The 13,796-nt window shown below is 43.8% G+C and overlaps 1 protein-coding gene across 1 annotated transcript in view; it reads left to right on the forward strand.

Moving 5' to 3' along the window:
- The window catches only part of LOC137372223 (collagen alpha-3(VI) chain-like), a 244,888-nt gene that overhangs the window by 162,492 nt on the left and 68,600 nt on the right, over nucleotides 1–13,796 (forward strand). Inside the window, exons 20-26 of the mRNA XM_068035869.1 lie at nucleotides 446–786; nucleotides 5,438–5,516; nucleotides 8,828–8,976; nucleotides 9,071–9,163; nucleotides 10,185–10,238; nucleotides 12,200–12,271; nucleotides 12,374–12,400. Of these exons, the coding sequence (XP_067891970.1) occupies nucleotides 446–786; nucleotides 5,438–5,516; nucleotides 8,828–8,976; nucleotides 9,071–9,163; nucleotides 10,185–10,238; nucleotides 12,200–12,271; nucleotides 12,374–12,400 (815 nt within the window). The remainder of the gene's footprint in view (nucleotides 1–445; nucleotides 787–5,437; nucleotides 5,517–8,827; nucleotides 8,977–9,070; nucleotides 9,164–10,184; nucleotides 10,239–12,199; nucleotides 12,272–12,373; nucleotides 12,401–13,796) is intronic.

A 13,796-nucleotide genomic window follows, 5' to 3' on the forward strand; every position in this document is an offset into this window, starting at 1 on the left:
ATGACCATGGGGGGTGGTTGGTGAAGGGCCATCAACATATTTCTTATTGTTGAATAAAAGTTAAACATTGCTGCCCATTTAAAAATGGAAAGTAATTGTAAGGGCTTAAAGCCCTTTAAAAATGGTGCCAGCGCCTGAATGGTGGCGCCGGATGCTATTGTCGGGGACGCGGAGGCTGCCCCTACACATCATTGGGGGCGGGCGCTTCACCCCCACTATTTAAGTGAGCCCCCACGCGAAATATCGAGGGGGCTCTGCCACGGCCACTGAATGCGGGTACCCTGCCGAGTTCAAAGGGTGCCACCGTGGAGCGCAGTGCCCAAATAAAATTTAGCCATTATGTACCTCTGTTACATGGTATGTCCAGACCCTTAATGGCATCTGTCCATCTCCCATTTAAGCACTGTTGATTTAAAACAAAAATGTCTTTTTTTGTTCCCCACAGGATGCAATGTTGATGTTTTGCTTGGCTTTGATGTCAGTACAGTTGGATTAAGAAATGACGTTTTTGCAACTCAGAGAGGTTTCCTGTCCAAGGCAGGAGATGTTATACAGAGAATTTCGCAGTTGCGGTCTATAAGCTGCACTGGCTCACAGTCACCCAATGTAAGAATTGGGGTCACAGTTTTCGACCAAGCTGGCCAACGGCGTGTCATTGATTTGGTGGAATATCAACCTGAAATTATGACTTCATTCAGAAAGCTAGGAAATTTTGGTCCATATGTCTTGACTGCAGGAACATTAGATGCATACAGGGACACTTTTAAATCTGATGATTCCGTAAAGGTAAGCCATGAGTCTTACATTTTAGACTGTTTCTTTAAATAAAAAAATGATTGTTGATTGACTCCAAAGAATAGCTGTTAAGGACAGTGTTCTTATACTTCAACAATGTTGTTGCTTACTTTTAAAAAAAAAAAAATTTTGAGTGTCATTATCTGTGTTTAATCTAGATATTTTCTTGGGTTCATTGGCCACACCCATAAGTGGACCTTGTGTCCCCATGATTTGGAGTCTACCTTTTCTGTCCAATATCTGGATAAATGATAATATAATCCAGCTACTGGAATATATCGTGTTGCCATGTGACTTCTACTCTCTTTACAGATGTCAGTGTTAATAAGGCATTCCGACCAAATCAAGACACAGGCTTCAAACTAACAAATGCTCACCTAACTTATGCAAATAAAACCAACTTTCACACTAAGGCATAATTCCCTTCATGGTTGAAAAAATAAAAACAATAAAGATGTAACTTACTTTGTTTCAAAAAAAATCAGCCCCAAAACTAAAGATCACTTACTAGCTTAAATCTTTCTTGCTAATCTGGTTCAGCCATTTACTACAAGTCGCCTTTTGGCTGCCAGCTCTATCATTGACACACACCGCCTCGTTTTCCTGTATCACCTTCTTTCTGAGAATAGTAAGGTAAAGGTAAGGTGTCTACCAAAACTCATTTTCACAGCCACATCTCCTTCCTCAGCGACTGTCCCCGGCTCCGACTTATTCCACGTGGATTCCAACTGAAGTTCCATCCTTTAAGTTTCGAATCCACCCAGGATTACAGGTATCTCTGAGACATACAATGTTCCTTGGACTGCTGTTCCCACCACAACCTGAGATCCACACTCAGTGTCATGCACCGCCACATGTACACACTCAACCTGTCCCTCCAGCAGCACCGACTCACCCTATCTCAAAGCTGTCCTTCTCCACAGTTTCATTCCATCCTTCGTTTTATCCGACACTTTAAGAAAAAATGTTCTCTTCCTTTCAGGTGTTCCTTTCAGGAACGCAAGTTCAAAAACCTCATGGGGATCAATGCCCCTCCAGATATTTCATCCCCTTCACTTTCCTTTGACCCCATCCCTTCTCCTAATCTCACCCCTTGCTGTGTATTCACCATACCCTCTGACCTTCTCCTCTCTGACGCTGAACAATCTGTACTTAGCAAAGGACTCAGTTTTATCCCTTTACCCTCCACCTCAATGAATTTTGTGCTTGGCATGACGTTGAACTCTTCTTCTGTCGCCGTCTCACATCTCTGGCCAGGAGTCCTCCTCCCGACCAGCGGACCCATTCACCCGCCTCCAGTATTCTCCTCCACCTGGACCCTTCCCTCTGGCTTCTTACCCACTCTTGATCTTTTCATTGAAAATTGTCGGCGTGACATCAGCCATCTTAAATTCTCTGCTGTCCTCGCTCACTCCAACCTGTTTGCCTCTGAACTTGCTGCACTTCATTCTCTCAGGTCCAACCTTGATATTGTGATCAAACCTGCAGATAAGGGTGGTGCTGTTGTTGTCTGGCGCACCAACCTCTACCTTGCAGAGGCTCAGCACCAACTCTCAGACACTTCTTCCTACTTCCCCTGGACCATGACCCCATCTCCGAACATCAAGCCACAGTGTCCAGGACTGTCACTGACCTCCTCTCCCCTCGAGATCGTCTCTCTACAGCTTCCCACCTCATAGTCCTGTAACCCAGAATAGCCTGTTTCTACCTCTTCAAAATCTACAAACAGGACTGTCTCAGTAGACCCATTGTTTCAGCCTGTTCCTGCCCCACTGAACTTATTTCTTCATATCTTGACTCTATTTTGTCTCCTCTTGTCCAGTCTCTTCCACTTACATCTGTGACTCTTCTGACGCCCAACGTCATTTCGACAATTTCCAGTTTCCTGGCCCTAACCGCCTCCTCTTCACTATGGATGTTCAATCTCTCTACACCTCCTTCCCCCACCAGGACGATCTGAGAGCTCTCTGCTTCTTCCTTGAACAGAGGCCCAACCAGTCCCTATCCACCGCCTAGCTGAACCTGTTCTCAGATTGAATACTTCTCCTTCAACTCCATTCATTTCCTCCAAATAAAAGGTGTTGCTATGGGTCCTAGTTATGCCTGTCCTTTTGTCAACATTCTTTGTTCCAGTCCTACTCAGGCCCCCTCCCCCAACTCATTTTCCAGTACATTGATGACTGTATTGGTGTCATTTCCTGCTCTTGCCCCGAACTGGAAAACTTTATCAGCTTTACTTCCAATTTCCACCCTTCTATTACCTTCACATTGTCCATCTCTGACACTTCCCTTCCCTTCCTCAACTTCTCATTTCTGGGAATAGGCTGTCCACTAGTATGCATTATAAGCCCACTGACTCCCACAGCTACCTTGACTGCACTTCCTCACACCCTGCCTCCTATAAAGATTCCATTCCATTCTCCCAGTTTCTCAGCCTCCATTGCATCTGCTCTGATGATGCTACCTTCCACAACAGCACTTCTGATATGTCTTCCTTTTTCCTCAACTGAGGATTCCCCCCCCCATTGTGGTTGACAGGGCCCTTGACTGTGTCCGACCCATTTCCCGCACTTCTGCTCTCACCCCTTCCCCTCCCTCCCAGAACTGCGACAGGGTTCCCCTTGCTCTCTCTTTCCACCCCGCCAGCCTCCACATCTAAAGGATCATCCTCCGCCATTTCCGCCACCTCCAGCATGATACCACCATCAAACACATCTTCCCCTCCCCTCTCGGTCAGTATTCTGAAGGGACAATTCCCTCCGCAACACTCTGTTCCACTCCCCAGTCACCCCGACACCTCGTCCCCTTCACACAGCACCTTGCCATGCAATCGCAAGAGGTGTAACACCTTCCCTTTTACTTCCTTTCTCCTCACGATCCAAGACCACCAACACTCCTTCCAGGTGAAGGAGCAAAATACTTGCACTTCTTTCAATTTAGTATCCTGTAATCACTGCTCATAATGCTGTCGCCTTTACATTGGGGAGGCCAAACGCAGATTGGGTGACCGCTTTGCAGAGGAACACCCATGCTCAGTCAGCAAACATGGCCTCGAGCTTCCAGTTGTTTGCCATTTTAATTCACCACCTTGCTCTCACATCCACATTTCTGTCCTTGGCCAGCTGTAGTATTCCAGTGAGGTTCAAAGCAAGGTCGAGGAACAGCACCTCATCTTCCGATTAGGCACTCTACAGCCTTCTGGACTCAACATTGAGTTCAACAATTTAAGACCGTGACCCCCATTTTGCTTGTGTGATTTTTTTTTTTGACCACGTGCTGGTCTTAAACTTGATTTTCTTATTTTTGCTTTCAGACTGAACTGTTCATTATTCTGCCATTAACACTCTGAACAAATGCTTTGTCTTTTATTACAACTATCACCAGTTGCTTTGCCTTTTATTACATGACCTCTTTTCCATTTAATCTTTCCTGCCCTCTGCCCTATCACAGACCTTCCCTTTTGTTCTTCTTCCCCAGCCTCTACCTTTCACTTGCTCCAAGCCCAATATATTTCTAACCTTTGCCAGTTCTGATGAAGGGTCACAGACCTGAAATGTTAGCACTACTTCTCTCTCCACAGATGCTGCCAGACCTGCTGAGTATTTCGAGCACTTTCTGTTTTTATTTCAGATTTCCAGCATCCGCAGTATTTTGCTTTTATTTTAGGTAAAGTTTCTACCTACTATGCAGTCAATCACAGGGTACGCTAGTGAATCAAAGAAGTATCCTTTTTTCAAAAGACACAGAAATAGCCGTGAAGCCGACTATTCCCAAGGCACGCTACAGCCTGTCGGACTGAACATTGAGTTCAATAATTTCAGAGCATGACAGCCCCCTATTTTACTTTTATTTTTAGTTCATTTCTCTTTTTTCTTTTTTGTGTTTATTTTATTTTAGTTTGTTCAGTTTGTTTCTACTGTGCCTACCCACTGTTTTTTTTTCATGTTTGTGCTTGTGGCTGTTCAGTTTTCAGTCCATTAAAACCCTCTCTGTACTAATGCATTGTCTTTCAGCACACTATTAACATATTGTTTGCCTTTACTCCATGACCTTCTGGTCAGCTATTCTGTGACCTTGTCCTATCAACACCTTTTTTGTTACCACTTGCCCCACCCCTGCTTTACTTGATAAAAATCTTTTACATTTTTCTATATCTGCCAGTTCTGAAGAAGGGTCACTGACCTGAAACGTTAACTCTGCTTCTCTCTCCACAGATGCTGCCAGACCTGCTGAGTATTTCCTGTATTTCTTGTTTTTATTTCAGATTTCCAGCATTCTCAGTGTTTTGCTTTTATTTTACTCCCAAGGGATTCTGCTTGGCTCCACATTGGTTAAGGTGTCATTGTATTCAAATTTGCAGTGTGCAGTGGCATTCTATGGGACAGTTAGGCCACCTCCATCATGTGGGCCAAAACAAGCTTACATTTTGAGGAGATCTTCCCCCATATGACTATCTATTTGAGCCCGATAGCTTCTGCTGTCTGGCTGCTTTGTATGATTTAGGGTGTTACCTCCCTGCATATTGGCTCCAGCAGTACAGAAATACAAATCAAGACAAATTCAACACTGGCAAAAATGGATTTTTGCCACAACAGCATTCAATTCTTATTTATGACAATTTTGTTTTTCTTCTATTTTAAAGGTCATTATCCATTTCACCGATGGCATAGACGACAACTTTTCTGAATTAAAAAGACAGGCTGAAAAGCTACGACGAGAAGGTACACCAAAGCAGAGATGTTTATTTTTGCACCCCATTTTTTAGTACTTTGCCTCCCATTAAAGAGTTCCAATATTGATTGGAACAAAATAAAACTAGACACCATCAACTCTCTGGCTTTATTCTAAACAAAAGTCAACATATTCTTAAGTTTCTCAAAAAAGATCTGTTTTTGACTGTTGACTGCACAATCACTATCTGTAGTCTACTAGAATATAAGGTTTTGTACCAAACCAAGTACAGCATTTATTGACTGTGCCACTGGATGAGCTATCAATTGGAGCTTTATGGGATGTGAAATTGGTCTTTTAATTAACTGCAGGAAAATATTACTTATATTACTTGGAGAAAGCACTGAGGGTGGTAAGGGCGCAGAATGTACTCTGGTTGGGGGACTTCAATGTCCATCACCAAGAGTGGCTCGCTAGCACCACCACTGACTGAGCTGGCCGAGTCTTAAAAGACATAGCTGCTGGTCCCGGTCTGCGGCAGGTGGTGAGGGAACCAATAAGAGAAAAAAACATAATTGACTTTGTCCTCACCAACCTGCCTGCCGCAGATGCATCTGCCCATGACAGTATTGGTAAGAGTGACTACCGCACAGTCCTTGTGGAGACAAAGTCCTACCTTCACATTGAGGATACCCTCCATTGTGTTGTGTGGCACTACCACTGTGTTAAATGGGATAGATTTCGTACAGATCTAGCAATGCAAAACTGGGCATCCATGAGGCGCTGTGGACCATCAGCAGCAGCAGAATTGTACTCAACCACAATCTGTAACCTCATGGCCCAGCATATCCCCCACTCTACCATTATCATCAAGCTGGGAGACCAACCCTGGTTGAAGAAAGAGTGCAGAGGGCATGCCAGGAGCAACACCAGGCATACCTCAAAATGAGGTGTCAGCTGCTGAAGCTACAACCCAGGACTACTTGCCAAATTGCAGAAGCAGCATGTAATAGACAGAGCTTAGTGATCCCATAACCAACAGACCAGATCTAAGCTCTGCAGTCCTGCCACATCCAGCCGTGAATGGTGGTGGACAATTAAATGACTAACTGGAGGAGGTGACTCCAGAAATATCCCCATCCTCAATGATGGGGGAGCCCAGCACATCAGTGCGAAAGATAAGGCTGAAGCATTTGCAACAATCTTCAGTCAGAGGTACCGAGTTGATGATCCATCTCGGCCTCTTACTGAAGTCCCCAGCATCACAGATGCCAGACATCAACCAATTCGATTCACTCTATGCGATATCAAGAAATGACTGAAGGCACTGGATACTGCAAAAGCTATGGGCCCTGACAATATTCCGGCAATAGTACTGAAGACCTGTGCTCCAGAACTTGCTGTGCTCCTAGCCAAGAAGTTCCAGTACAGCTACAACACTGGCATCTACCCAGCAATGTGAATAATTGCCCAGGTATGTCCTGTACACAAAAAGCAGGACAAGTCCAACCTGGCCAATTACCGCCCCATCAGTCTACCCTCAATCATCAGTAAAGTGATGGAAGGTGTCATTGACAGTGCTATCAAGCGGCACTTGCTTAGCAATAACCTGCTCAGTGATGCTCAGTTTGGGTTCCGCCAGGGCCACTCAGCTCCTGACCTCATTACAGCCTTGGTTCAAACATGGACAAAAGAGCTGAACTCAAGAGGTGAGGTGAGAGTGACTGCCCTTGACATCAAGGCAGCATTTGACCGAGTGTGGCATCAAGGAGCCCTAGCAAAACTGATGTCAATGGGAATCAGGGGGAAAACTCTCTGCTGGTTGGTGTCATACCTAGTGCAAAGGAAGATGGTTGTAGTTGTTGGAGGTCAATCATCTGAGCTCCAGGACATCACTGCAGGAGTTCCTCAGGGTATTGTCTTGGGCCCAGCCATCTTCAGCTGCTTCATCAATGACTTTCCTTCAATCATAAGGTCAGAAGTTGGGATGTTCACTGATGATTGCACAATGTTCAGCACCATTCACGACTCCTCAGATAGTGAAGCAATCTGTCTGGAAATGCAGCAAGACCTGGACAATATCCAGGCTTGGGCTTTTAGGTGGCAAGTAACATTCACACCACACAAGTGCCAGGCAATGACCATCTCCAACAAGAGAGAATCTAACCATCTCCCCTTGATATTCAATGGCATTACCATTGCTGAATCCCCCACTATCAACATCCTGGGGGCTACCATTGACCAGAAACTCAACTGGAGTAGCCATATAAATACCGTGGCTACAAGAGCAGGCCAGAGGCTAGGAATCCTGTGTTGAGTAACTCACCTCCTGACTCCCCAAAGCCTGTCCACCATCTACAAGGCACAAGTCAGGAGTGTGATGGAATACTCTCCACTTGCCTGGATGGGTGCAGCTCCAACAACACTCAAGAAGCTCGACACCATCCAGGACAAAGCAGTCAGCTTGATTGGCACCCCATCCACAAACATTCACTCCCTCCACCACCGATGCACAATGGTAGCAGTGTGTACCATCTACAAGATGCACTGCAGCAACACACCAAGGCTCCTTCGATAGCACCTTCCAAACCCGCGACCTCTACCATCCAGAAGGACAAGGGCAGCAAATGCATGAGAGCACCATCACCTGCAAGTTCCCCTCCAAGCCACACACCATCCTGACTTGGAACTATTATCGTCGTTCCTTCACTGTCGCTGGGTAAAAATGCTGGAACTCCCTTCCTAACAGAACTGTGGGTGTACCTACCCCACATGGACTGCAGCGGTTCAAGAAGGCAGCTCACCACCACCTTCTCAAGGGCAATTAGGGATGGGTAATAAATGCTGGCCTAGCCAGCGATACCCATATCCCATGAATACATTTTTAAATAATCTCCAGAATGATCAACCTACCAGTGAAATCACTGGAAAATATGGTTTCAAAAAGTGTGATTTCTGGGAATGTAATTTTATTCATAAGTTGTTAATTAATTCGAGAGAAAAATAAGCATTTATCCTTTTTTTCTTCAAAAGTCGAGTTTCATCCACAAATGTTTGTTATTGCCAATGACTATAGAAATCAAGCATTCAGGACTGTGTTTAACATATTGTCTGATATTCAATGATCATAACATGTCCCTTATACACATGCCACAAGCTTCTCATGCTTTTCTTTAGATATCTTGGAATTTGAATTCACATTACTGAAGAAGGGCTGGAAAAAATCAAATTAAACTTTTATTTTGAATTTTAATTATATTTTATTTACCAGAAAAGCCCTGGAGTGCAAGCATGTAAAATTACTCCTGTTTAATTTTTTAAAAAATGATCTTTTGTTCCTGTTACTCCCTATGTCGAACAGGTAGTGTACATGCACTGATCATTGTGTCCCTGGAAAAACTAATCGGGCTTGAAGATGTTTCATTATTGGAATTTGGGCGAGGTTTTAAGTACAGGAGACCTCTTTCAATCAACCAGCTGGATTTAGAATATGAACTGGCAGAAGAACTTGTAAGATCAAATTTCTAGTTCTGTGTATTCTTTTTATCAAAGCACTTGTTGTGATTTTAGAATTAAATGCTTTAACTGTGCAATATCTTGACAGGACAACATTGCCGAGAGAGTGTGCTGCGATGTCCCATGTAAGTGTGCTGGTCAAGTTGGTGACAAAGGTCCCCAGGGACCACGTGGACAGAAGGTAAGCTTTAATAAGCATCATGTGCCTCATTACTGCTAATTTTAATTAGTAAAGTAATTGAACTATTTTCAAAAGTAGTCTTTTCAATGAAGATCTATGCACATTCATGAATTGGTTCCCTAGCCTGTGAATTTGCCAAGGTCAACCTTTGGTTTGTTATCTCTTTTTTTTTTGTAGTTTTCTATTTGTGTCCCCTATTTGAAGTTGGGATCACACGACTTGTCTCCCTTTTCCCAATATATCAGTACCAGCACAAATAGGTCAAACAGTTAGACAAAACTATCTCAAGAAAGCAGAAAGAAATAAAAATGATAAAAAGATAAAGGCAATGCTTAGTTTGACTGGAAAGGACAATTCCCTTGGGAGAATATTTGCTAGTTACTTACCCAGCTTTGTGACTTTGTAGAACTAACAACCAAATTTCCTCTTGTTTAAGGGCATAAAAAAACTACCTTTCTGATTGGAGTCACCTAGAACAGTCTGGCCAGTTAATTTGATTATTAAGAAATGAATGTGAAACATCAGACCCATAGTGTAGGAGTTCACCAGCTTGCAAAGAGTAGAATGAGAAGTCAACAAGCAATAGTTAGATCTCACCAAGACTGGGTTTTAAAGGCATGTAAATTCTAAGAGGGAGGTGAAAAAGAAATGATTTAGTGATGTGCCTCCATTGATTCACCATATACAGGTATGCCTTACAGTATTATATTGCACCATACTCTTCCACCAACACAATAGGATAGATTCTCAGCTTGCTGCCCTGGTATAAAACTGGGACTGTGAATTGGACACTCATTATAAAAACCAAACAATTTTAATTTCTATTGGAATCAATGGAAAAGAAAATCAGGCAGTTTGTGTAATGGGCAAGTGCTCTCTAACACCAGTTTAATGCCCAAACAGCAAGTCGAAAATCCACTCCAATAAGCCATTACCATGGCATTAAACATAGATGTGATTGATGTGTTGTGTCAGTTAATGAATGGAGATTCATCCTTTTCGTGCAATTTTTTTCTTCCAGGGTTCACCAGGACCTGAAGGTATCATTGGTCACCCAGGTGATGAAGGTGGACCAGTAAGTAAAATGATTGCATATTATAGTACATACAGCATGGTAAATAAATGCTTATTTTAAAAAAAATCATTCTAACATTTGACTGCTTAAATGCAAGCCTTTACTTTTTCTGTGTTCTTTTTTATAAATCATTTATCTAATTTCCCTACCCCCACAACAATTTTCCTCCCCTTCCACTTCAAAAGATGACCCTTGCACGGGCATAGTTGCACAGCACTGGTTGTTCTCCAGTACCATTGCCCAAATAGCCATTTTTAATATACAAGCCTAGACAGTTAAGTGTCAATGAGCTGTTTGACTGTCAGGAGTATTATAGTCAAATCTGATCTTGGCCACACGTATCTGCTTTCCATTGGGATCATTGGATAGCAGTCAGGAACAGGAAAGCTGGCTGATCTTTATCACTCCTTAGCCCAGGGCTAATTGAAATAGGCCAGCTGAGGTTAGCTAACTGAGCACAAACTATGGACCAAACCAAAGACCTTCCTTGACTCTAACTTTCCTAGTGCACTCTCAAGAGGCATGCTACTTATTTAATTATGCTAATGAGGCTACATCAGTAGGAACATAGATGCATAGGTACATAGGTAGGAAAGTAACTTGTGAAGAGGACATAAGGAGGCTACAAAGGGATATAGATAGGTTAAGTGAGTGGGAAAAGACCTGGCAAATGGAGTATAATGTGGGAAAGTGGGAAATTGTCCACTTTGGCAGGAAGAATAATAAAAAAAGCATATTATCTAAATGGTGAGAGATTGCAGAGCTCTGAGATGCAGAGGGATCTGGGTATCCTAGTGCATGAATCGCAAAAAGTTAGTCTGCAGGTACAGCACGTAATTAGGAAAGCTAACAGAATGTTATTGTTTATTGCGAGGGAAATTGAATACAGAAGTAGGGAGGTTATGCTTCAGCTATACAGGGCATTGGTGAGACCACATTGGGAGTACTGTGTACAGTACTGGTCTCCTTATTTAAGGAAGGATGTAAATGCGTTGGAGGCAGTTCAGAGAAGGTTTACTAGACTAATACCTGGAATGGGTGGGCTGTCTTACGAGGAAAGATTGGACAGGCTAGGCTCGTATCCGCTGGAATTTAGAAGAGTAAGAGGTGACTTGATTGAAACATGTAAGATCCTGAGGGGCCTTGACAGGGTGGATGTGGAAAGGATGTTTCCCCTTGTGTGAGAATCTAGAACTAGGGGTCACTGTTTAAAAATAAGGGGTCACCCATTTAAGACAGAGATGAGGAGAAATTTTTTCTCTCAGAGGGTCGTGAGTCTTTGGAATTCTCTTCCTCAAAAGGCAGTGGAAGCAGAGTCTTTGAATATGTTTAATGCAGAGTTAGATAGATTTTTGATAAGCAAGGGGGTGGAAGGTTATCGGGGGTAGGTGGAAATGTGGAGTAATTAGTTCAGCCATGAACTTATTGAATGGCGGAGCAGGCTCGAGGGGTCGAGTGGCCTACTCCTGCTCCTAATTCGTATGTTTGTATGTAAATGCCTGAAATTTTGACAGGTTTTTATATTTCATGGCTACCGCCAGGCTTCCCAGGGCTCAGGAAACCAGCAGCTGAAGGGAGCAAGAACAGCCAAATGCAGCATGTTAGTGCCTTTCCAGGACTGCTTTTGGGCAAGGAAGAGCAGGATTGCTTCCTCATGATCCCTTATTCTAACCTCCCCTACCCACAATTTCTTCCTCCTCTGCTCCCCGGCTGCAGCCTCATGTCACAGGCCTTCTCCCCCGACCGCCAGCTACTCTTTCAATCTGGCCAGCTGCCTGCCAGAAGATGGAGACAATATATTGAAATGAGGTCCTGCCATTAAATTCAGTGGAATCTCTACATTACCTACAGTTAAGGGTTTCCCAGCTACAATGACCCTGCTCCCTCCCCAGTTCCCCATAAATATCAGAGCCGGCAATGCTGCAAGACTTGACTTATTTCATCCTTCTTGTTTTTGATAGGGTGAGAGAGGTCCACCAGGTGTAAATGGAACTCAAGGGTTCCAAGGATGTCGAGGACAAAGTGGAATTAAGGTAAAGAGGAACGTTTTGACAAAATGAAATTTTACCAGAATCTATAAAAGATGCGACAATTACATGCGACTATTTTTTTACGTATATATTTTTCATTTACAGGGTAGCCGTGGATATCCAGGAGACAAGGTATGTACTCATCTATATGACGGTGATCGAGAAAAATATGGAGTAATTAAACTGTCCACATCAGCGAAGCAGTTGTTTAAAAAAAACTGCTTGGCTCACAACATACAAAGTCCATCAAAAATCTATGGATGTCCCTCACAGAAATACAGAGTCCTGGCTGAATGTGACGCTGCTCTGTCTCCAAACTGAGAAAAGGATACCAGTGGAATAACTATTGGGAATTATAATGTTTGGTGACTGAATTCCAGGTTATGCACTCTAGCAGACTCTGACAAATTAATTAATCAATTATTTCAAGAAACAATAACCTGCATTTATATAGTACCACTTAACATGGAAAAACATCCTAAGGTGCTTCAAAGTGGTGTAATAAATCCAAAGGAGGAGATATTGGGAGGAATAATTTAAAACTTGCCCCCAACAGGTGGGAGGAAGAGGAGCAGTGGAGAGGGGAAGGGTTTGGGGATGGAATCCCAGAGCATGACGCCAGGCAGCTGAAGACCTGGTTGCCAGTATTTGAGAAAAGGAATGGTGGGGTTGTGGGAGGTGAGAGGGGGCGGGTGGGCTGCACAAGAGTTCGGAGTCAGCGTAGAGAGTTTTGGTGTGGGGAGATGGGTGTGATGTTGCAGGGCTGGTACAAGCTTCAGAAGTTTTGGATAAGCTGAAGTTAACAGAGGTAAGTAAAGGCACTAAATCTAAATGCACAAAGCAAATAGATGAATTAATATAGCACAGATGGAAATAAATGGATTTGCTCTAATAGCCATTCTGGAGAGGTGGGGCTGGATTTTACTGGACCCCCTACATCGGGTTCCATGGCGGGGTGGGCGTGGCAGTTCTGGCAGAGGCCTGCCACGGAGGCCGGTGCTGGGAGGGCCTGGCCTGATCCTTCTGGCGGCGGTGGGGCTCCGTGGTCGGCCTCCCGCCACTGGGCAAAAGGACCTGACTCTAAATATTTAAATCAAGCAGATGAATAAATTTAAATAGACTTACTAGCAATCTTCCCAGCCCATTACAATCTTCAGAGCGGCGGCCGGCACTCCTGCACCTTCAATTCCCCCGTCTGGGGAAAGCAGGCGTGACAGTGGTGGGGTGGGGGGGAGTTAGGATTTTTACTGCGGGGCAGGGAAGAAGGGGTCAAATAAGCATCATCAGTGTAGGGGATGATGGGAAGGGGTGAACTTTCAACTTTGTACGATCTGGTGGTGGGAAGGTCAGAATTCAAAAGTACGTATTTTGTGGGGGCGGGGGGGAAGGGCAAATACTGTAATTTTTATTGGGGGTGGGAAAGGGACGCTACAATTTTATTCATTAAATTTTGGGGGATGTCTCTTTAAAAGTTTAAATATGCCGGCACAGCTGGCTGCCCTTTAAAAATGGCGCCACTGCCTGCAGA

Source organism: Heterodontus francisci, chromosome 7, assembly GCF_036365525.1.
Source record: "Heterodontus francisci isolate sHetFra1 chromosome 7, sHetFra1.hap1, whole genome shotgun sequence".
Lineage (NCBI taxonomy): Eukaryota > Metazoa > Chordata > Chondrichthyes > Heterodontiformes > Heterodontidae > Heterodontus > Heterodontus francisci.